General features: G+C 44.5%; 1 protein-coding gene and 1 long non-coding RNA gene across 8 annotated transcripts; both read right to left on the reverse strand.

Annotated features, from left to right (window-relative positions):
- Positions 1 to 469: 469 nt before the first annotated feature.
- On the reverse strand, positions 470 to 979 carry LOC311429923. The gene is made up of 3 exons (XR_014688474.1): positions 922 to 979; positions 654 to 707; positions 470 to 583 (listed from the first exon to the last, which is right to left on the reverse strand). It is a non-coding gene; the product is annotated as an uncharacterized lncRNA (long non-coding RNA).
- Positions 980 to 1,187: 208 nt separating this feature from the next.
- Positions 1,188 to 18,481, reverse strand: LOC311429921 (phosphatidylinositol 3,4,5-trisphosphate 3-phosphatase TPTE2-like). 7 transcript variants are annotated; one of them, XM_084506167.1, is made up of 19 exons: positions 18,183 to 18,481; positions 17,189 to 17,280; positions 15,330 to 15,407; positions 13,259 to 13,306; positions 12,572 to 12,733; positions 12,068 to 12,187; positions 9,700 to 9,799; positions 9,014 to 9,077; positions 8,435 to 8,499; positions 7,748 to 7,808; positions 7,446 to 7,527; positions 7,274 to 7,362; positions 6,294 to 6,355; positions 5,249 to 5,329; positions 4,120 to 4,225; positions 3,373 to 3,470; positions 2,916 to 3,011; positions 2,442 to 2,512; positions 1,188 to 1,449 (listed from the first exon to the last, which is right to left on the reverse strand). In XM_084506167.1, exons 2-19 carry the CDS (start codon positions 17,236 to 17,238, stop codon positions 1,347 to 1,349), a joined length of 1,536 nt encoding a protein of 511 aa, XP_084362293.1. In that variant the 5' UTR covers positions 17,239 to 17,280; positions 18,183 to 18,481; the 3' UTR covers positions 1,188 to 1,346. The 7 variants fall into 7 exon arrangements, with proteins under 7 accessions (XP_084362293.1, XP_084362294.1, XP_084362291.1 ...); XM_084506168.1 differs by having other exon boundaries at positions 18,139 to 18,208; XM_084506165.1 differs by lacking the exon at positions 18,183 to 18,481 and adding an exon at positions 17,769 to 17,870.
- Positions 18,482 to 23,529: the final 5,048 nt, after the last annotated feature.

The raw sequence follows: 23,529 nt of genomic DNA on the forward strand, positions 1-23,529 counted from the left end.
GTATGAAAGCCAGTTCTAATATTAGGGTTTACCTCAAGACCCTAGCTTGTTGATTAATGTGCTGTAAGAGTAAGGTTCCAGCCAGAGGAACGCTGAGAAGAGACTTGGGTGACCTCAGCTCCAGGGGTGAAGGCTGAGTGGCCACGACCCTGCAGCCAGAGGTTACTGCTGCAGGAAGATCACCAACTGTAGAAAGGGGGGTGTTGGGTTTCTGCCATGAGATGCAACAGCTCTTGACAGCTATTTTGCTTATTTCTTCCCCCAGCTGAAATAATGCAGTTCAGTAAAGCACACCGCTCATTTTGCTCTTGCAGCCCTTACTCTTGCCCCATAACCTGCCGAGCTTGCTTCACAGCAGGAAGAAGGTGAACCTGAACTGCCCCGCAGCCGCTCGGAAAGGGCAGCCCGGGGCAGCGCTATCCAGTTGCCAGAGCTAAGCTGAAAGGAACTTGGTCAGCAGCCACTGCCGGCAGCAATAAACGGCCTCATGTTCCAGCCCCAGGGCGTTCGGTCTAGACAAAGGCCTTACCCGCATTCGTCTCAGTCGCCCTCTAGTGCCGCTGGTGCAGCTTTGGTTTCGCTCCTCTAACAAGAGGACTTCTAATAAATAAAAGACAAACTCCAAGCCAGATTAACACAACCAAGAAACTAACCTCAGGGACTGCTTCACATCAAGGAAGGCTTGAACAGTCTCCAGAGAAAGGCTGCTGGAAACAGAATGAGCATCCTGAAAGTCTTTACGTATAGCTCAGGAGATCAGAGAGCAGCTGCAGCATTACCACAAAGCTACAGGAGCACAGACCAAAACCACCCCATCCGGGTCTAGAGGGTTGGCTGACTGACCCAAGCAGTCTGCACACTCCTGAGCTGATGAGGCCCAGCTGTGCCACCTCAGCAAGGCTTCCACCTGAGAACACTCACCTGCCTGTGCCAGAATCCTTCTCCTCCATCTCCAGCATCCCCTTAAGCCTAGGGACCTGCACAGAAACCCTGATGCTAGGGGAAGGTGCCTCAGGCCCTCCAGCAGCACCCCAGCCTCCTGTTCTCCACCCACCAACGTGGTGGGTACTTAGAGACAGCGGTCGGGTAGTAGAGAAGGGATCACCTGTAGGTAAACACCTCTGCACAGATCCAACAGCTCGTTAGCACACCGTGACAGCAGCATTAAGTAATTCTCCAGAGGATTATTGCTCTGCACAACAGAACTTCAGGTCAGTTTATTTGAGAAAGTTGTATCTACATAGAAATACGTTAAGTACAGCACGGGCAGACCACTTCGCGATACCGAAGCAGCAGAACAGTCTTCAGGAAGAGAGACGAGTTGAAGTGTTTTCCTTCTTTCAGCCTTATGGTTCGGTGAAGTTCACCTCTACAGCAAACTTCTCACTGTAGACTTTCCACGTTTTAGACTTGTGAGGATTATCCAGCTCATTCCTGGGGAGGTAGAGCCTGAAAGAAAGTGATTCAGTAGCACGTTTTAGGCCGTAAGATAGGCTTTTTCTTCAAGACAGCAAAGAAAACTTCACGTTCAGCCCTGGAGTATTAAACATGCCCCAGATCTTAGATTCAGACAGACATGCACGGGGATTTGGATCTGAAGCAGTTTGAGAAACATAACACCAACCTGGCCGTTGGTGGTTTTCCCCCTGCCTAGAGCCCCAAGACAGAAGCTTGTTACAGCAGAATTAACGTTACCTCCAGCTGCAGCCCTTCTCACGGGATGCGTGTGGTAGGTTTAATAACTGGCTTTCCTAACGCCAGGCAGTGGATTCAGTACTCAGTCAAGCTCAGCCACGTTCTCCCCTTTCAGTGCTTACTGAATTAATTTCTAGTGATCACCTGAGAACACCAGCACAGCAGCTTTTGATACAGCCCAGCTGCAGAGCCAAGACAGCAGGTTTCTGTTTCTCCTGCCACTGCTTGGGTCTAACTGGGTACCTGCACCCAGGCTGCATGGTGCATTGCTGGCTCTGGGTATTCTGTTTAGAGTTATGAATATGGATTCATGGCTAACTCCTCATATTTTGATAGGAAGAATTAAATAACAATTGCTTGTCCTGTTCCAGTCATAGAAAGAACAGTAGTTATACCTAACTTGCCTGCTGAATTCAAGTTCCAGCCTCTGCCAGGTGTGCTGTAGAGGTTTGAGCAGTTTGTAATACCTTTGGAGTTCCAGTTAATTAACAATACTTCAAGTGCTGGGAAACAGCCCAGCAGATTAAGCCGATTAAGACAAATCTCATATTTAAACCACCTCGCACAGTACAAGCGTGTGCCAACTGCAGGCTCACAAGTTAGGACTGAGGGTCAGAGATGCACACAGAAGTTACGACTGATTTCATTAGCCAGCTGTTCCAGCTCTCAGCACCACGTTTAGGAACCATCAGCCCTGCTCAGACACAAGAAGTTCAGATCTAAAGGCAGTCACTGTGCTCACTTACCTGTTATTTTCAATAAAGGAAGTGTTGAACCAGAAGAAAAACGGGCAGTTGTCATAGCCTTTTGGAAGATCCTGAAAGGAAATCCTCTGTTTAAGGACTCCATTTGGCAACAGGACTTGTTTTTAGAGATGAGCACCCAACCTGGCTCCAGCAGACTGGTTTAGAAAGCTACAGTGGCAGAACCAGTACACTTGAGAAGCCCAATATCCCACCCAGATCACCATGCTCACTGAATTTGTTTCAGGACTAGGCCACTCAAACTAAATATGAAAGAGTAAGAGCCCCACGTTAGAAGCAGCAGGTACCCAACAAAGGTGTCTGTTGCTACAGCTGCTACAACAGGGCCACCCCACACAGCAGGAGTCACGGGGGAAGAAACACGTGGCCCCACAGAGCTGAGGTGGCCAAGACCAGCTGCAGTTCGCATTGCTGGCCCTCAAATTCAAGCGCCAGTCTTCACACCGTTGTACTTACAGAATGGGATTCAAATCTGACTTTCACATCCCCACTTATCACAGGGCTGTCTTCCAAACCAATGACTACAGAATCACTGTCAGCGTCAAAGAAGAGCTGGATACAGAACACACAAAACAAAATATTGCATTTATGAAAAGCTACTGCAGAGACAGAGGAACAATTGGAGGTTACTTATTTGTGGTACAGAAACACAACAGCACTGCTAGAACAGCCACCAACAATTTCAGCTTCTCAGGTCAGAGTGACTTAAATATTTAAACAACTTTTAGGAAGCCTGCTACTACTTTGTAGTATTTTTTTCTATGGTTTAACAAAGCTTGGCTGTTTCACCTCAGAATTTCCAGTATCCATTTACTAGGGTACTTTTATGCCCAGTGTCTAACTTCTACAGGACAACAGTTTCAGGCAGCTGAGTCACAGAAGCTGAAAGCTGCCAGTTCCATAGTGTGCTCACCTTGCAGTTTCCTTGTGTTGCACAGACACATTCTAATACAACTTGCTTTCTCATTATTACCTGCACCTTCAAGTCAGTTCCGTTGCCTTTCCCAACTCCTAGGAAGAGGAGGAAAGTGTCGCATTATACCAGAGCACAAAACATCACCTGGAAACAAAGTGGTAATCAAAGCCAAGTGTATCACTCTCCCTGAGAACAGCCTTGTGAGGAAGGCCTTGCTACAGACTTTAGGGAACTCAAGACCTGAAAGCAGCTCAAGCTTGAGTGGCTGAAAGCTGAATTGAAGTAGCAGAGAATCCTACTGGTGGCTCAGGAACAGCACATGCAGAATACAGTTGCACCAACTGAAGAACAGCATTTTAGGCCCCCTAGCATGTGCTGTACTTCTAGTAGTCAGCCTTTCATCAAGGTTACCAGTACATATATACAGAAAGTTATAACAGGCTGAGAAGTGTTACCCACTAACCCTATGGATATAATTGATTCCCTTCCCAAAACAAGGCAGGCTGCATGTGAGCCATCGTTTTAGCAGACACCCAGAAAGTGACAGAACACGAGGCAGCTGTACTCCAAAGGTTTGTGGAGTTGGTTTTTGGCTGGTTTTAATCTGTGCTATTTGAATTCTCATACCCCAGTAAGCCTACATTTTTAACATGATTTAGTAAGAGAGACAGAGTACAGAGATCAGCTACCTGTACCACAAAACTATTACGAAATAGAGAAGTGCCCAAATTCAAAAGTTCTTACCATGTATAGAGTAGATTTTGAGGTTTTTTATTTTGAGTTGTCTCTCTGGTGGGAGTTTGAAGTTATACTTGTTTTTCAGGATCTCATAATACCCAACATACCTACTCTGTAATGCAAAAAACCCAAACACATTATGCAGTTAACCCCATACAACCTAATTCTAGGTAGAAGCAGGATTAAGTAGATCTGCTCCAAGTTCTTTACTACCTCAAGTCTAAGGCTAACAAGAAATGAGTCTTGTTCTTTCCCTTTCACATTTCAAACAGCTGGTTGTTAAAACTCTACACAAGTTCAACACCCGCATTTTTAAATTATTTAAATTTGGTGTTGTAAGAACAATTCTGTACTTCTGAGTTCAGCAAGAAGCAGGGAGCTTTTTTATCCTAGGTTTAAACATTCTGCCTCTTAAAAAGCTCCAGGATGCTTCCATTTTGAAGAAGCACATACTGAGAGGTGGCTATACTTCCATTCAGTTTTGTGTTGGTAACTACAGTACCTCTACCAACAGCTTCATCTCACAGAATGTAGTGAATTAAGATGAAGATGTACTCTGAGGCAATAGCACGTTTTGTGTTTCCCTGTGAATGCTATTTTTAGAGGACGCATTCCTCCACCCAACCACAGCAGCACCATAGCCCTCCCCAGGCCAGGCTGCAGCCTCCAGCGCACTGCTGATGAGCAGCCCAGTTGTCTTCTAGGGTCATGCGTTCGTGAGGGTGGTCAAACACTGCAAAAGGTTACCCAGAGAGTTTGGGGGAGATACTTTAAGTCTAACTGGACATGATTCTGGACAGCCTGCTCTAGCTCACCTTGCTTAAGCAGCAGTGTTGGACTAAATGTGGACTAAACGTGCACTAAATGTGCTCCTTCCAGCCTTAAGAGGATTGTGAACCCAGGTACCAGTCCCGTTTCACAATGTCATGGAATTAGTGCAAGGAATTACTTTAACAAGGGAAGGGAGAAGAATGCAATGAACCCTACTAATTGGCAATCTTCCAACCCCTAAAGAATGAGTGCAGGAAGCCCAAGAGTTAAGCATATAGTAGAAACAAGGAAGAACTGGGGCAGCTTCAGTGCTCACAAGGCTAGGATTGGTTTGGCTGCTGTTGCTGGACCTGCTCAGACTTACCTGGGATGGAGTTTCAACGCCTTGAAATTTGGTACTTGTGCTTCTGTCAGTTCTCCTCTCCCCAAAGTAGTCCAAACTTTCCTACACAGAAAGATTTTTAAGTGTTAAGACATTCATCCCACCACCATGCCCCTTCCTGAGCAGTGCATAGCAAACAAACTAGAACCATACCAGTCAACTCTAATAAATGAATACAAGTGAGGATACGCAATAGTTGTTGTGGTATCTTCTAGAAGGAGGCTTTTAACAACAATATAGAGTTACTAGTTAGGAAGTCAGGTATATTAACTCTCTCATCCCTAACTGAGAGCTAATAAAGCTCTCAGAAGGAAGAGAGATATATGCATATTAAGCAATTCCTACAGAGCCATATACGCTTCTCAAGGGGCCTGTGGCAGACAAAAACTGAGCATTAGTTTGCATCTCCACAACCCAAGCTCAGAGAACAGCAAGTTATCAAGCTGATATATACTCTGCCCAAACTACCTAAAGTGATCAGGGCCTTCTGGAACCCAGGTTTTCAGGTCAAGACCCCACACTCCATATATCAAAGCAGAACACGCATCATTCCTGACTGCAGACTTGCTGGTCTTTCTTCCTTTTCCCCAAAAATATTTGGAAAGGCTTCTTGCAATCAAGAACTGCCTGTGGCCTTGTCTTGACATCTCACACCACTTGGAAGGAGAGTAGGGAGGAGAATTACACAAGACCACTTCAAGAGTGACACTGGCGTTAGTAGGGCATGTTCAGAAGGCACCCATAGCTTAAGACGAGTTGCTCAAGATCCTAGGTCTATTATGCCTCTAAAAGAAGCGCTTCAAAGTTGGCATCCTACATTACCAGTTCTTCCTGATCAAGAGTAGTCTTCAGAGATGAGTTTCCACATTAGCAGGAGTTGCAAAAAATTTTTAAAACGCAGGTTGTTTACACCATGCTTTTTTGTCTGTAGGCTTTTTACAGAGTATTAGGGCATTTCAGCAATTAGTCAGATTCTGAAGAGGGCATTTGGAATATGGAAAGAACCAAAATAAAACTTAGTTTTTACCTTTGCACTCTCAAACTGGTCACTGTCTATTAGCCAAGTACAGACCATTGTTCCAGTTCTACCTGTAGTAAAAGTAGTAAGAGAGATTGAAATGTAAGACTTGGGGGATTATTTGTGAAAAATGAAGTTGTAACTATTAAAACAGAGATAATGGGAGATGGGGGTCACTGGAGTAGTCAAGTGTCAGACTAAAGCACTGGCAACACCAGTTTAAGTCGCAAGAGTTACTTCTCTGCCCCCGTTTTTGCCCAACCCTACTAAGTAGGGCAATAAGACTACTAGCACAGAGGTCCCGGTATTGTCTCAGTATTGAATTCAAGTCTGAGGTCATCACCCCCTCCCTACACTTGTTCTCCAGGTAGCTTCAGTGTTCAGTCTGGGAAATACAGCTTAGGAGGCTTTACAACTGTGGGAAAAACCCTTCTGCAACCATCTGCTTCAAGCCAAGTATCCGTAGCATTTGTAGCAGTAACAGCAGGTGGCTGGAGATGTGGCAGATGTTTGCAGGGTCGTTTGGCTTATTTGCACAGCTATCCATGCACTTCAGCAGCTCCTGAGCTACTGAGGGTTGCAGATAGCACTCATGGACCAGTTCGTGTGCAATAGCTTGCACAAGCCCGCCCCCACGACACTGTATTATGCTTTCTCACGATACCTTGTTTCTTATGTGTCTTAAATCAGGATTCAGCAGCACCTAGGCCATTTCCACAGAAATTCAGAAGCCTGAGGTATATTACAGTGCAGGATATTCAGCATGGGTGACTAGGTAGCAGAGCTAGAGCAGCTGCTTAACAATTACTAGTAGCAGCCTTGGTAGCTCCCTGTCCCCAGTCCCTCCTGTCAGGAGTCAGAACAGCAGAATTTGTCAAATTACCCTAAACCGACTTTATGCCATGGTTTAGGACTACACTTTCTTATTCTAATATTTTTAACGTATGTATCATTTGTGGCATGCATGCATTAGACATGACAAGTCTTACCCTTGCCTCCTTTACAGTGAATTGCTATGATGTTCTTTTCATCTTGACTCATCCATTCACGGACACTGGCAGTGAACTTCAGCATGTCCCTAGATAAGAGGAAGATGAGCATGGTCACAGTAAGCACCCACAGAGAGCTACCACAACGCAAGTATTTCTTGCCAAGACTCACTGTATTGTTGGGACATTGTGGTCATCGATGAAAATCCTTTCCACCCTGTAGTGGAAGTACTTGGGGTCATAGCCTTTTTCACCTATAAAGAAAATCTGGGAGTTATGCCAGGGAGGGGAATGGGCTTGGAACAGAGTTGGATATGACACAAGATCACCGGTCTAAGCTTGTACCAGTGTTTTAAGTACTTTTTAAAAATTACTTTTGATAGAAAGTTCCTGAAGATCTAGTATTGCCACCAACATACCCTAAAGAGACGTTAATCTGTTTTTCAGTACAGTCAAGCAACTAAGCATACTTACTGCAGAGATTGTAGACTTTATAATGGTCTGCATGCTTGGTGTCCAGAAATCTTGCAACCTCCTATAGCAATAGTAAGATACAAGTTCAGAGTAGCTGGCGTAACTCCTTATTTCCTTGGCCACCTCATTCCCCATCCCCAAGGTGAAGTCAGGGAGTATATTTATGATCAGCTCTTGAACAACAGAGCTTTTCAGCCCAGTAGTTCTGATTCCTATGATTCTTATCTAGTGTAAAAGCACCATGACCAAGTTCCTGGCCCTACATACTTAGGTTTCTAAGACATCAGGCAGAAGAGCTCTGTAAAAGGGACTTCATGTCTAATTTAAGATTTAGACATTAGAAGTATTTAATGCAGACATTTCAAGTGTTTTTAATCTGAGTAGATCACTCATATGACTCACACTATTACTGGCCTGGGACAGAATTGATTTGCTTCTGATAATTTTCCCCAAGAAACAGACATCAGATGACCAGTGAGTCCACAACACAAGATGCATCTCACTTGGCTCAGCTGAGAGACTACAATACAAGCAGTGCAGCACAGTGGAGACCACCATTTAAATATTCCAGCCAGCTAAATCAGCAGGACTAGGGCTGAGTTGGTAATCTAGTCCACATGCAAGATAATGGAAACCTTGAAGTGAAACTGTTCAGAAACACTGAACTTGACAATGAGAGATTTTTACCTTTATAGGGTTCCTGTAGAAAGACTGCTTCCCAGAAGATGGAAATGACATTGCAATAACACGATCTGTGGAGAAGACAGCGATCAGGTGTAATAACAGGGAGACAGACCCTCCCCAAACATAGGCACTACATGACAGAGAGCATGTTATCATGAAGTAACTGACTCCCACCCTAGTTAGGAAAGCCTCCTACCCATTTCCAAGAGGTTTTGTTCTGCATTTTGCATAGCTAGAGCAGGGCACCAGGCCTTCCTGAAGCATAAGCTATCATTAACCAGGCAGCATAGAACTGGAGGCAAACACACTAAATCAATCAACAGCTTCTTAGCTCTGGTTCCCTACACCTCAGAAGGATTTCTATACAGCATGTACACCCACCCTAGCAGGAGGTTAACCCTTGAGAAGAACAGGGTTAGAAACTGATTTCAAACTCCTAAAGAAAAGGAGTAGGCTTGATTTGAATTCATATTTAAGTTTCAGTAGTCTGCTGAAAGAGTTGTATTTCATACAAAGCACTCAGCCTTTGCAGGATGTAACATGCTGCAAAATATCATTTGTTGCTACAGGACTTCTACAAACCAGTAATGTAAGTGAGATCCAGATCAAAGCCATCTTTCATATAGCGCCTTTTGTTTTCAGAGACCTGTGAAAAAGGAGCAGAGTCAGTCTTCCTAAACACCACCACAAGGCAGCACTTGTTGATTATTACTAGGAAAAAAAAAAAAACATCTGGACTTCCTTAACTTGAAGGAAGGAAGTTAAGGGCAGTGTAACCAGGACTGTTTATTCCTGTGTAAGGGGTTGGGCTTGAAGCTCCAACAATCACTTCAGTGCCCTGCTGGAAGTAACAGAGGCATTTACAATGGATAGGGCTTCAATACAGCTAAGCTATTTTGTTTTCTCCTCAAATAAGTGCCAGAAGCATTAAAAATCTCCAACCTGCCCATGTATGATGGAAAACAGCCTGTGTACCACACAAGCCAGTAATTATCAAATCAAGACACACCACGGTGTCCCAATCCCTGACACACCGGTCTTCCAGGTCAAGGAGCTGCTTGCTCAAGCAGAAGCAGGCATTGCTAGCTACACTGAAATAGAAAGCGTAACTCCAAAACCCTGCCAGAGACACAAAAACAACACGTTGCTTCTGTAGTAGTATTAGTTTCAGACCAACACACTGTGAGCAGTCTTGTTGCTCACTATTGATGGCTTCCTGGAGAGCAAAATAATTAAAAATAACCAGATTTATTACTAGGCCAACTTACCATTCTCCTGGTCACCACTTCAAGCTGCTTCTTTTGGGAGGCCAGGCGAAATATTCTAATTAAGATGACAATTCTCAGAACTCGAAAGAGAGCGACCATTCTAGATGAGGGATTCACCATAAAGAGACATTACTACATTTAGATGCAAAACTTAAAGCTATTTAAAAGTTATTTCAGAGGTAGATAGTTTTGTTTCACTTATTGAACTAGGACCTCCCATGCTGGTTTTGGTAAGAAGGGTGACGCAAGGCTTGAAGTATACCATAGTTTTATTGTTAAGGGTTTTGGGGACACAAGTTTCAAACACGAAACAGGACTAGGAAGCACCCCTACTTGCTGGAATAGATTTTTCCCAGTATCTCTGCCCAGCAAGCAGTAAGTTCTTTTGACACTGCTACTGTTACTATCCCTACTTTGCTGTTCCTTCAAGCTTATTCTTAAAATGTACTCTTTAAGTGGAACCAGACATGAAAAACAGCTGAAAAGAGAAGCTGAACAAGCCAGACATCACGCATTGAGTAGGAAACCTGAGAACAGAGCAGTTTATAAGCCTTTTGTTTAATCATTCAGCAAATGAACAAGTTTTGTTGAGAAACTTTGTACTGCCGTTGGACTTTGAATCTGGCAAGATGCTCATGTGAGTAGCTCTACAGAGACAACCTGAGTAGGGGCAGCTGCTTTGGGATACCCTTAGTGAGTAGTGTCAACTACATTTGTTCCTTAAGGAGGTATGAGCATATATTTTAAGGAGCACACACGTGTTTTAGGCCCTGATATACCTAGGTAAGAATACTTAGGTGAATACCTACAGTGAGGGGGGGGGAAAAAGTGTTATGGAAGCTTTATTCCATCACCTCTGGTTGAAAACAGAGTACTCTCCACTGATGCAGAGCTTGTCAGAAGCCAGCAAGACACAGTTGATCTGGACACCTGGAGCTGAGTTTCAGTTTCTCCCCAGCTCACTCGTAGCCCAAGATCACCCTGCTGTTGTTTCAGGAGAGTTGCCTTGAGGAAGCAGCCAGGCAAAGACAAGCCAGCACTGCAGTGAAGACTCCAGAGCCCCTCTCCTCAGCCCGAGCCACCGCTGCAAGAAGTAGCTCTGCAGGATACCAGCAGCTTGCCTCCTGCCCTTCACAGAGCCAGCTAGTTAGGCATTAACTCCCAAACTGACACCCAGCCTTATTCCTGGAGTGTCCTTTTGTAAGTCAGCAGACAGCTCATCCCAATCCACACCCAGCTAGACCAGGTCAGGAACAGACACCACATCGCTCCATCAGGGGATGTTACCTCTACAGACTGCCACACAAATTCTCATCCACATAAAAATTGCTCAGCCTAGCTCTTCTGAGATTTGTTAAGTGCTTTAGTTAAATGCTTTACAGCTACTGTTTGCATCTGAATCAAGGGCTGCGAGGAAAGAAGAGTACGAAAAACATGTAGGCTACTAGAAGTTAGAGGATTAGGTGGGAAGGGAAGGCTGTCTTTTCTTCAAAGTCTGATATTTGGCCAGTTCTGAAATACCTTCTAGTGCCAGGTGGTAATGCTTTGGTCAGCAATGAACTAAGAGCCTTTAACAAAAGCGTTATAGAAGGCCTCAAGAGTCGCATGGATGAGACAGTAGGTCTCAGCTGAGTATCTTTTAAGAGCATCAAAACAAAAAACACCTTGTGGGATGCTGGGCCTGTACAAAACCCTCTCCAAATTCAGCAGGTACAAGGAATTTGCACATGCCAACATCCAGTAGGAAGAATCAATGCAGGATCAGGCTTACTACTAACAGCAGCCCAGGACTCCATAAGGAAAAAATATTCTTTAGAAAGCTGTGGCCACAGATATGCCATTCAGCTCAGGTTGGTGTTTAATAAGGGTTAAAGGGAAACAGCCTTTTATGATTCTGGGGCTGCAAATGCAGCTAAAGGAGTCAGAGGTAAACAGAGCTTTCACAGCTCTGCTTCTTGAAACAGAAGTTTGGCTGGCATATTAACAAGTGCTAACATTCCCTTCAAGTTCATCCAACTCTGGGTTCAGTAACTAGACTGAGTTGATTTCTTCTAGAGAAATGTTTCCCACCCCATACCCACTAAGTTTTGTGGTTTGTTTTTTTAAACACCTCTACTTCTTTCCCTGGTTGCTGCAAGAGTCTCACTGTAATCCAAACTCAGTGCAGATGAGTAGTTGAGAGGCGCATTCCTGTCTCCATCAGGAACAGTTAAATCTTTCTACCCTTTAGAAGCCTTTACTGTAAAATCCTATCAGAGCCACATTTGTGCTCTAGTATGCACTCAGCTAGCTTAGATATGCCCAAGAAAATTCTTAGACTTCTGTCAGGAAGAGAGCTCACATCTAACAGTTGTGGTACCGTTCTTACCTTGGCATCTGATCCGTCGCAGCGAGGTCTGAGAAGGAGTAGGTCAGGTTAATTAACAGAGTGCCCACTACTATGAATGCATCCAAAACATTCAGTTTGGACCGGAAATAGTTCCTGAAGCTGAAACAAAGGAGAGAGTCAGACAAACACCCCTATGAATGGCAACAAATTTTGAAACCCATGTTCAGGAAGGAAAGAGCCTATATAAAGCTACTGCTGGAGACAAGCTCTTCTGAAGCACTTCAGAACACTAAGCACTGAAGACCCACTAAGGAAATACACCAGGTCTACAATGAATGAGTTATAGCAAGAACGGCAGTTTCCAAGTGTTTACTTGTCTCAGAAGCTTTTTACAGGTTAGTCTATACAATGGTAACAGCCAATAAAAGATAACCATAAGATTAGCCCAAGGGCCAACCACACTCACAGCCCCAAGTTCAAAGTTTTGCTTCCTTACTAGCTTGAGGATTTGCCACACTGAATTCATCTTTGCCAAGGCCTTACCCTGCAACAAACACCCTCATGAGAACATCGACGAGGAAGAAGAGTGCTATAGCCAGGGAAATGCCTTCGAGAATCTCCCTAATGCCCCTTTTCTTCTCAGGGAGAGCCAGATCCATAATCACAACGACAATGTCCACAATGATAAGCACAACTCCAAATACCCTGAAAAAAAAATACAAGTCAACTTGACAAGAAGGAAAGAAATACTGACATTTATAGACTGGAGAGCACAAACCCTGATTTTTTATTTTAAGCTGGTCCAACTGTGGGTTCTCATGCGTGTGTGTATATATAAAATAAAAATAAAATCAAGGCCTGCTTGTATGAAGAGCTAAAGGATTCAAATCACACTTTCTGAAGTGATTTGCAGAGTACAACATCCACATGGAACTGTGTGGTTGCTGCAGACTCAGCTGTAGTTATTCACCAGTAATTCCACAGCTATCCAGAAGTGGCACAAACCTGAATACTTTAAGGCATAGAAGCTTCAGCTTGTCCTCCTGCATATTGACCTTCCCTCCCACTTATGAGGGAATGCAGTTCCTTAGAAGTAACTATATTTTAATTCCGTACTTCCCAGGAACAACTGGCTGGAGTCCCTATTGCTTAAGGAGCTCTCCAAGTTCTTGCACTAGAAATAAGGACTACTTCCACCCCTCCCATATCATTACAAGGCGGATGCTTTACCTGAATCCAAACGACATCACAAATGGGGAAATTTTTCTCCTAATAGTACTGCAAGAGAAGAGAACCAGCATCAAGAGAAGGGACTTTTTGCTACAGGTTTAACTACAATAGCACTGGTACTGATGTCCATTCTTTTGGTTTCAGAGTTCTGTATCCAAGATTTAAGAGATTTTTTTCAGTTGCATTCATGAAATATGTTAAGGCAGTATTTGAAGACAACACTTTTGTCATTTGAACAAGAGAATATTTATCAGCTACAAACCCTAGAAACTCAGCAAATTGACAACACTATTCAGTGTCACAGCTCCAATGACACTACAAGTCTGGCCCAGCGTCCAGTAACAAGCTTCAAGTAGATTCACATAGCAGCTATTGATCAAGAGGAAGATTAAAGCATAATCATCTCTTAAAGTGTCTTGATCAAGATATCAGTTTATTGTATCAGAAGGAGATGATTTCTCTTCAGGCCTGGGAAAAAGCACCTGTTAACAGATTCACTGTCATCTCTGTGCTCTTAGAGTATGAGGAAGACAAATTCCTCTTCTACCTTTAGAAGAAAATCAGTTTGATCTTTCAGGTCAAAGACCAGTACCTCTTAAATGAGGTACCGCAGCCAAATGCTTCCAGTTTGGAATTCTCTTCAGCCCTAGCAGGGTTGCAGCTAAGGAAGACTACTTGTTGCCTGGTCAGTGTGCTCTAAGCCTTCTGGTTTAAGGCTAGACCTTTGCAGAGCTACATCTCATTAGCTGAACAAATCACTTGAGGCTATACAACAAGAATTAACATAAAAGCCTCCACCTGCATACCCCAAGCTCTGATGGTTTAAACAGATTAGTTACCAGCATACTGCCAGTCTGCTAACCTAGGGGTTACTTTACTACCATAAGCACTGAGTTTTCTTTGCCACTTAAAATACCTCTTCCAAATATGTTATTAACAGTAGGACCTACTGAAAAAGTTCTGACACAAGAAGAATCTGCCAGAATTTTGTCAGTACTGTGACATTTGTCCTCCTTCTCTGTTATACACAGTCACTGTACTTCCCTCCCCACCCACCCCATTGGCTATACCACGGTTACAGGAAGTATTAATCAGTTCAATAATGTATATTGCACCCCAGTTATCCTATCTGAGCTACCCTTTTTCCTCTAGGATCGTTTGAGCATTACATTTCACTTGGTACATACACTGAATTAGTGAGTTAACCTTAAGACAAGACCAAGCATCTTTGAAGCAAAGAGGAAGCATCTTGCTGGGCTCACTGAGTTAGCTCACATTTCTCATTGTTTCAAGTTTGAAGTCCAAAAATATGAACCAGCAGACACCCACATCTTTAAGCAGGTTGCAGTAGCCACTTTTCCTGTCTAAGTCAAGGATGCAATAGCAGGCCTCGTCTTCAAGGCAGCCTAGCACATAGATATTAGGTATAAATGTGAGGAGAACCTGCTAAGGAAAGCACTGCAATAGTTATACTAACAGTTGGTGGTTTTAGGTCTTCATCCAATAAATCCTGCCGTGTAAATACAGCAGGTACACCAAGACTTCAGCTTCCACAACCTAAGGACAAGCACCTTTATTAGGCACACACTAAAAAGGCTAAATATATAACACACCAATGCTTCAAGAACAGTAAGTCACTAGCGTGTTTAGACAGCTCAGTCTTGAAGGCATAATCCTTCCCAGTTGCCCCAGATCCTCATTCACCTCATTCTCTGAGCAGCATTGGTTCTTCTGTGCTCCCCCAGGTTCACTTCTTTGGGAAAGTTCATGCACTGCAGTTTAAACTTGCCATTTTCCATTATCTGATATATTTGTGGCTAACTCCTGCACTGAGATTTCATCTCCATAAGCATGAAGCAGCTTCCTGAAGTTGCTTGCTGCTATTATGTACTAGAATAAGTGTCAGTATCAAGTGGTGTAATGCTCTGAGTATCAAGATAAGTATCAAAACATCAGTAGCAAGATAAGTAAGGCTTATCTCTTACTTCAGCAAGTCATCTGCTTTCTCATTTTGGTTCAGGCATTTTCACTTTTGGGGATAAACAAGGCATTTAGTATTCCATTAGCTTACTTGGAACAGCTGTCCTGTTCATTATCCTCGTCACGACCATCATCAATCTTTATCGTGGGCTCCTCTGCTGTTGGAGAGCTGGCAAAGGGAGAGCACAAGTCACATACCAATACAGGTCTCAGCTTTATACATTGCTACCCTTTGTTATTCCAGAAGCAGTAACATTAACTACTGTCACCTGAGCAGTGAGAACAGCAACCAGGGCCAGAGCACATGAACAACACCAAGGGAAGAATGGCTTCCCATATGTCGTTACAGCAGAAACCTTTGGCTTGTGCTAACCTAGCTCCACTTAGCAATCCATCTTTCAAAAGTTTTTCTTTAGGGGAAGGACAGGAAGACGTTTGTGTTCAGCAACAGGATAAAGGGCTTTGAAGTCAGGCATCCCAGAGTCTACTGAGGCCTTTAGAGTCCAAGTCCAGACTCTGGAATTGCTAGAAACATGCATATGCAAAGTTACTTCGCAGAGTCCAGAAAATATTGATGCTGTTACAGTAGACTACTTGTTCAGAGAATGAATGCTTGCTAGGAGAAGCCATAGCACAGAGGTGTTTTTGTGCAGAGCAGGATACCAAACCGGAAACTGCAAGAGCAGGGCAGCAGCTGAGCTAGTGCTGGAGCAGCATTTTTTTCTTGGCAGGGCTGCTTACCATAGCTTCCTTAACAGGGTCTCTTTGGATCAAGATATTTTTTAGCCACCTGAAGAGCCTTGAAGGTCACAGGATGATCCAAACCCAAGAATTTGGATTTTAACCTTCTATATAGAAATACTATGCTATATAATAGCACGGCCACAGTGTTATTAGAGCTGTGGCTCTGCCTCTGGCATCATTACTACTTGCGCAGGAGCAACTGTATACAAACTATTTTCCAGCTCCAGTATCCTCACTCTGTTCCTAGAAAGGGAGCAAAGCTCTGTAAATATACAGCTATGCAGTTTTCCTTCTCAGCTGTTCTTACAAGACATTCACTGTGGAGTTATCCACATAGTATAGAGCAGAAATGTTTCACTTATTAAAAGAGGTTTCTGCTGCTACAGCGCTTTTGCTGCAGACCACTTGCTTGTCCTTGAAGACACGTGAAAGGCACTGAATGCCAGCTTGTTATCCTCTACTGTGAGAAAAAAGCCCAATAAGAATGAGCAGTAGTAGTGTTTTGGGTTAGGAGGACAATCTTCAGCACATGAAGAAAACAGAAACCAAGGACAAGCACACTGTTTTCACTGTGCTCTCACGCAGTGGTTCAGTTCTGGATAACGCTTTCCTAAGAGGGAGTTTGTTTTACTGAGCACTCTACACCCACCTGTTGCCCAGGCTAAAGCAAGCTCTCTACCACAAGCTACTACATCTAGTCTTTAAACACTAGGGTAGAAGGCAAAGAAGAGGGCATACTAGAAGAACCTAACTTCTACCCACACACTATCCAAAGAGAGCATAAGCTTCTTTAACTACTCACAGCTGAAGAGAACTTGAGACTTGTAAGGATAGCAGAGCCAGACCCTACCTTTAGGATACCTGGACAGTGGCTTCCAGAGGCTAGAAGAAAGCAAGACCTACTGCCCTGTGCTTAACTCTACCAGTGCCTATACTCCTTTAATAAAGTTTTTAACCTGTAAATAAAGATTGTCAAAAAAATTGACTTCTTGTAAGAAGTTAATCACAAGAATATATTTCTCTCATATGTAGCACTCCTCTCAAACAGCAGTATTTTAAGGAAGGAGAAAAAAATGGAAACCATACAGTATATAAACTTCAAGCCTCCTCTTTGCTATGATCAGAGCATCAAGAAACCAGGCAGAAGACTGCACACAGCACACGTGAGCTCCGAGCTCACACACCAATGCAGCTCGTTTCACTCACCTTGAGGCTTCTTTGAGCTCCGACCCTTGTTCGTACCTCACAGTCGTCATTTTGTTTCTGTTGTCGCTCTGCTGGTCTTAGGAGAAGCACATCTAAACAGAGAGAGACCCGTACAGGCAACAGTGAGCACCAGCACCTGTGCCTACAAGTAGCTTTCACTGATGTTACTGCAGGACAGGCTCCTGCTTCCTTCCCACCTCTTTTTCCTCACAGAGGAGGAAACACAGCCGTGAGGGAGCGCAGCAGGGATGCCCACAGCCTCCCTGACCTACCTGCACCCTCTTAACCCCAAGGGAGGGATGGAGCCACGGGCACGGTGGGTGAGGGTCTCCTCGCTGAGGAGAGCAGCTCCCCGGGCAGAATATGGCCCCACAGGAGGGGATGGAGGGAGAAAGGGAGGGATAAAAGGAGGGAGGGAGCCTCCCGGGAGCCCCCCGCCGCCCTCACCTCAGCGAAGCCTCCCGCCTCCCCAGCTCAAAGCCGAGCCCGCCCGCGGACTCAGCGGAAAATTGCGTTAAACTTCCTGAGGCTCGGCCTCGCCTCCCCGTCCCCTCTCCTCCTCCGCCCCTTCCCCACTCACCCGCTGAGGCGAGGCCGGGCTCTGGGGGCACGCTCCAGCCCCCCCACACCCCGGATCAAATGGGGCCGGGCTGGGCCCGCCCGCTGCCATGGCGACGGCCCCGCCGCCCGCCTCCCCTCAGCCCCTCCATGGCCGCGGCGAGCCGGGCCCGGCCGCTTCCCCCCCTCCGAGCCCCCCCGGAGCCTCGGGGACCCCCCGGCACGGCCCTAGGAGGGGGCACAGCCCGCGGGGAATGGGGCGAGCTCCGTCCTGCCAGCCCGTCCCGTCAGCCGCTGGCACCCCGTGCCCGCTCCCACACCGTGTCACCCCACACCGTGTCGCCCCACAGCCGCTCGCCCTGCACCGGGTCACCCCACCGCCTGTCACCCACCGCCTGTCATCCCCCGCCGTGTCACCCCACACCGTGTCACCCACCCTTTCCTTCCGAGGCAGGGTTCCTGCAGCGCGCCCAGCAGCAGGGGGAGCTCAAAGAGAGCGATTCGGGTCGGCTCCCGCAGACTGAGGGCTGGCAGGTGTGGCAGGCAGCAGCCCCAGCTGCTCATGGAGCCATTTGGGATGGAAAAGACCTTCAAGATCATCTGGTCCAACCATCCCCTGCCACCAATATCACCCACTAAACCATGTCCCCAAGCACCACGTCCAACCTCTCCTTGAACACCCCCAGGGACGGTGACTCCACCACCTCCCTGGGCAACCCGTCCCAGTGCCTGACTGCTCTTTCTGAGCAGAAATGTCTCCTCATTGCCAGCCTGAACCTCCCCTGGCACAGCTTCAGGCCATTCCCTCTGGTCCTGTCACTGGTTACCTGTGAGCAGAGGCCGACCCCCAGCTCCCCACCCCTTCCCTTCAGGCAGCTGCAGAGAGCAATGAGGTCTCCCCTGAGCCTCCTCTTCCCCAGCCCAAACCCCCCCAGCTCCCTCAGCCGCTCCTCACAGGACTTGTTCTCCAGGCCCTTCACCAGCTTCATAGCCCTGCTCTGGACACGCTGCAGGGCCTCCATGTCCTTCTTGTAGTGAGGGGCCCGAAACTGAACACAGCACTCAATTATTTTTAAGTTGTTGCCTTTCTAATACATGTTTTATAGCTATAAAAATACCATCAAATACCCCAAAAGCAATAAAACCATTAAGACTTCAAGGTTGATCTGAGTGTCCTGAGAATATGGAGCAGTTTGGACAGCAGACTAAATAGAAAGCTTCCCCTTCAAAATAAAAATAGTAATAATAATAATAATAATAATAAAAACCTTCTAATTTTTTTCATTTATTGCCCATGATATCACCATAACTTTTGTTTTCAATGCATCTAATCTTATAGCACTGGTGATGCTGTTGTGGATTTGCCAGCTCTGCTGTGTCTCCATGAGTTTCCCAATGGTCAATCTATTTTCTTAAAGCTATAACTTCTGAGGTCAGATGGCTAAAGTAGAAATACCATTTTCTGTTTTAATAAAAATGGTGTTTGAGCTCTCAGCTGGTAGATAAAAATGTAGAAAGATGACCCAAGTTTCATTAAAAAATATATATATAAATAAAAATGTTTTTAAATTAATGACTTGTAAATCATTTTCATTATATTACGCTGTTTAACTCATGATACTGACATTTAAAAGACCCTCAGAATCCAGTCATTATCCCTGGACAATTATTCATGAGTGTAAAATAACAGAATTGTCAACAAAATACAGAAAAGATTGAAACGTTCAGTAAATAATCCAGTTATACTGTGTGAAAGCAGATAAAGAAGGCATATCTCAGAGAGGTGATGGCATATTTTAAATTCCAAAAATAACTGAGAATGGTGGTAAACAGAATCGCATAACTTGGCAGACTTTAAAATAACTAAGTATGGATCATTTATATCTGATACTTTTAAGAGATACCGACAAGAAAAATTATTCAATTTTTATTATGTTTTGGGATAACAGAAATATGGAGATAAGCGGGGGGGGATCAATTCTCTGCCAGTTAAACGCAGGTAGATCAGATGACCTTATGATGACAGTCTGTCAGCTTGGCTTTGCTCCCAAACAAAATGAGAGCAGATTAGACAGAGGCTTCCACTAATAAAATAATAAAGAAGCATGGTGATGATGATAATAATGCCAATCAACATGGGATTATGGAAAATAATTCCCGAGAAACTAATTCATACTTTGAAAATGAGCTTATAAGTTTTACTGATAAAATAAAGGTATTTTGTTGCTCCTGTAAGCAACTGTCTGTCTAAAAAAATTGATTAAAGAGGTAGAAGGACACAAAATCAGTCTGGTTCGCATTACTTTGGTGAAAACCCAGCACACTGGTCTTAAAATAACTGTAAAAGGAGAATGATGCTAAAGCAGTTTGTTTCCAGAGAGGTTCTGCAGGGATTGAGAGCAGTCTTATGTTGTTTAATGTTGTGTGGTGTTGTTTTGAACCATGCCCCCAGATAAAAGGCTCGGTGATAAAGTCTGCTGCTGACACAAAGAATGGAAAAGTGGACAGAAGAACTGCTGCCTAGCACTGAGAAAACTAATATTTTGTACGTGCAGATGAGTGAGCAAGCTGTATTTACATACATTCACTATCAGTCTCAGTACGCAGGTCCTCAGGATGGTGTTTTTCAGCCCTTGATACCTGAAGGACCATGTAACATCTTTAAAAGAAACCCGTGGTTGACTTACAGACCCACTGACAGTCACCAAGGGACATCAGAACAAGGAATGTGTGTGCGTGTGTCAAAAAGCTCACAAACACTTCTTGATTGACTTTTCACGTGTTGCAAATCACAGTCATCCTGACAGCAATGTTCAACACCATGGCACATCAGACTGAGAGCACCAGTGGCTGTATTGTGAAAACAAGTAACTGAAAATACCTTGAGCAGCACTAGGGAGTCGCCAGCTGCAGCTGATTGTTGCATGTGGCTCTGTGGCAAAATGCATAACAAGAGCCTTGGCTCCAAAAAAACAGAAAGATGTTGGGCTGGAAATGTTGCCTGCACTTTTTACTTGGCTTCTGTGTGTTCTCAGCTCTCCACTTCTGATAGCCACGACTCCAGAAAAGAAGAGTGAAGAGCTATGCTGTGAGTAAGAAATTGAAGCAATCCTCATCACACCGGAGTCAAGGAGCTCAAAGATGTCCACCTTTTCAAATAAAAGATAATGGCTGACTTAATCACATTTGATCAGGGCTGGATCTAGAGAAAGGTCTAGGTACCCAGCAGGGGGTGTAGGCAGACTTCAAGCATCAAAATTTTGATCTTAAAATAAATAAATAAATAATTCTTGTATGTCACTTGCCCAACCCTGGAGGAAATTAAATTGTTTAGGCACTTTGCTGTTAGACTGCAGAGACCTTCAGAACCTGCTATTTTGTCCGTGTAGCCTCCGCTGTGCAGCACAATACCCTAGCCAAAGCTCTTTGCAGCTCTATGTGTGTTCTGTATTAGGCTCCTCTGAATTAAATCATCCCAGGAACAGAACTTGTTTTTGCCTTTCCTCCCTCCCCATGGCATCCCTACCCACTAGTGCTCTTCCCTGGGGATGTGCTTGTGTTGTGGTGCCCAGCCTTGCCCAGGACAAACTGTACGCAGCCCCTCGCTCCATGACTCCCCCAGCTTTCCCCCAGCACGCACACCCCCCAGCCTAAGCAGCTAACCAGGATTTGGGATCCCAGCAAGAGGCAGGAGCATGCCTTGCATTTACTTGGACCTAGCCTTAAGCAGGGAAAAACAAATTTGGCAGAAGAGAGCTTGCAGAGTAAGGCGTCATGAGAACAAAAGTCTAGAGTATGTGACTTGACAGATTCAAGGCAAAAAACAATAATAATTAACAATGTGAGTAATTAAGCAGTGAAAGACCATGTGAAGGTCTGTGGTTGGTTATTCAACACTGAATATTTTACAACAAAACATCTTTTTCTCAAAGAGATGCTCCAGTACAAATGGGAATGAATTAGGTCAGGGGAGTTCTCTGACCTGAGGTAGGTAGATCACACAGATTATCCACATGTTCCCTCTGGCCTTGTGACTAATTCACTTTGGTAAAGCTATTCCTGATGTGAGCGAGATCGGCTTGGACCTGTGCTTGCCCTCAGGAACTTACGAACTAATTATGTTTGTTGTATCAACCCATTAGATACTCATAGGCCTCATACAGACTCGTTAGTTAGACTGAATTATGTCTTTGCTCTTTGAACGTTATCAAAACATTCAGATCTGGCATGTTTCATGGTCTGCCACCATTACTCCTTCTTTGTACATAGATTTCTGTGGTTATTCCTTGCTAACAAGCCACAGACTTTTAATACATATATGCTGGTTTCGGTTATTTAATATATTGAAACTACAGTGGCTGATGTCATCCTAATGTTTTAAATTTATCATGCTTTTGATGAAACCCTTTATCATTAGATTAAAAAAAAAATGTTTCAGACCTCATAAATTAACATTGTCTTAAAAAACTTGGCAGCCCACATTCCTACAGAAGATGAATAGTAGCTCGCACATGGAGAGCCTGAAGGCTGCTGGTACCTCCACACCTGCAGTACCTGCAAAGAAGAAAACAGTTCAGTTGGAAGGGACCTTCAAAGGTCATCTAGTCCAATTGCATGGCCACTTCAGGGCTAGCCAAAAGTTAAAGCATATTATTATTAACAAATGCATCTTGAGTGCTGACAGGCATGGGACATCAACCGCTTCACTAGGAAGCTTGTTCCAATGTGTGACCACCCACACAGTAAATAATTTTTTCCTAAGGAAACTTGGTCTGTGGTCTCCCCCAGTGAGCAGGATGTTCAAGTGGAATGTGACGGAGAGGTACAAAAATAATGGCAAATGCACAAAGCACCTGCTTTCAGTGTAAATGAGCTGTTTTGCTTGGAGCTGGCTCTGGACTACTGCAAATTTTCCTAGGGCACAAGTAAGTAGTCAGATTGTTGCTATGAAAACCTCAAGTCTCTAACTCCTTTGGAGTCTGGGGCAGCTGGCTTGTTTCTTCCTTACTGCTTCAAGAACAAACAACCAACCAGGACCTGGAAGATAAATTTGTCTTGGGAGAGTTTTGAGGTGCCACCAGTCTTCCAGCTGCGGTGTTCAATCAGTCCCTGGAGGGGAGCTGAATGTCCACTCGGTGTCTTCTTCATGTCTTCATCCTGGGCAGCTCTGTCTGGAGGAGCCCAACACACCATGTCTGCAGGAACAGCAAGAGCTGTCCCAGAGCCTCTCTATTCATTCACGTTTATCCACCAGTTTGCATTCTTGCTGCGCTGGCTGTGCATTTAATGTATGAATAATAGCTTTTTTATGACTGTTATTCAGCACCTACGTACTTTTGCTGGAAGGAAGGAGGAGGAGAGCAGGGTGGGGAGGTTTTGGGTTAATGAAACGGTTATTGTTTGCTGACAAGATCACTGAGTGTCTTATGAAGAGGGAATTTGATCTCCTTCCAAATAACTAAACAGGAATTTGCACTGCAGTATATGTGCGAAGCATGTGTACTCCAGACAAAAAAAAAAAAAAAAAAAAAAAAAGGCATTTACAGCCCCATTGCCTAGAGACTTTCAACATCTGTGAGGAAACATTAGTGATCATGCTATCCACATTCTTTATGATGACTTGATTATTTTACCTCAGGGCCAGTGAAGCAGTGCGTGAACACACCCTCGTGCTAGATCCTCCTCACGTGAACTCGGCCCCATGGCAGCCCCTCTCTGGTGCTTCAGATGTTCCTGAAGTGCCTTCAGCCTGTGAAAAAAAGTTTACCACAAAACATGCAAGA

This window comes from Aythya ferina, assembly GCF_964211825.1.
Source record: "Aythya ferina genome assembly, chromosome: 1".
NCBI lineage: Eukaryota > Metazoa > Chordata > Aves > Anseriformes > Anatidae > Aythya > Aythya ferina.

What these genes read in the sequence shown, in the direction of transcription:
- LOC311429921 (XM_084506167.1), bottom strand. Translation starts at nt 17,238, where the DNA reads ATGACGACTGTGAGGTACGAACAAGGGTCGGAGCTCAAAGAAGCCTCA. An exon ending in ACCAGTTTGAGAGTGCAAAG is followed by an intron (nt 5,330 to 6,293) that starts GTAAAAACTAAG and finishes CTTTCTGTGTAG; the next exon opens with GAAAGTTTGGACTACTTTGG. An exon ending in CAAAATCTACTCTATACATG is followed by an intron (nt 3,471 to 4,119) that starts GTAAGAACTTTT and finishes TCCTCTTCCTAG; the next exon opens with GAGTTGGGAAAGGCAACGGA.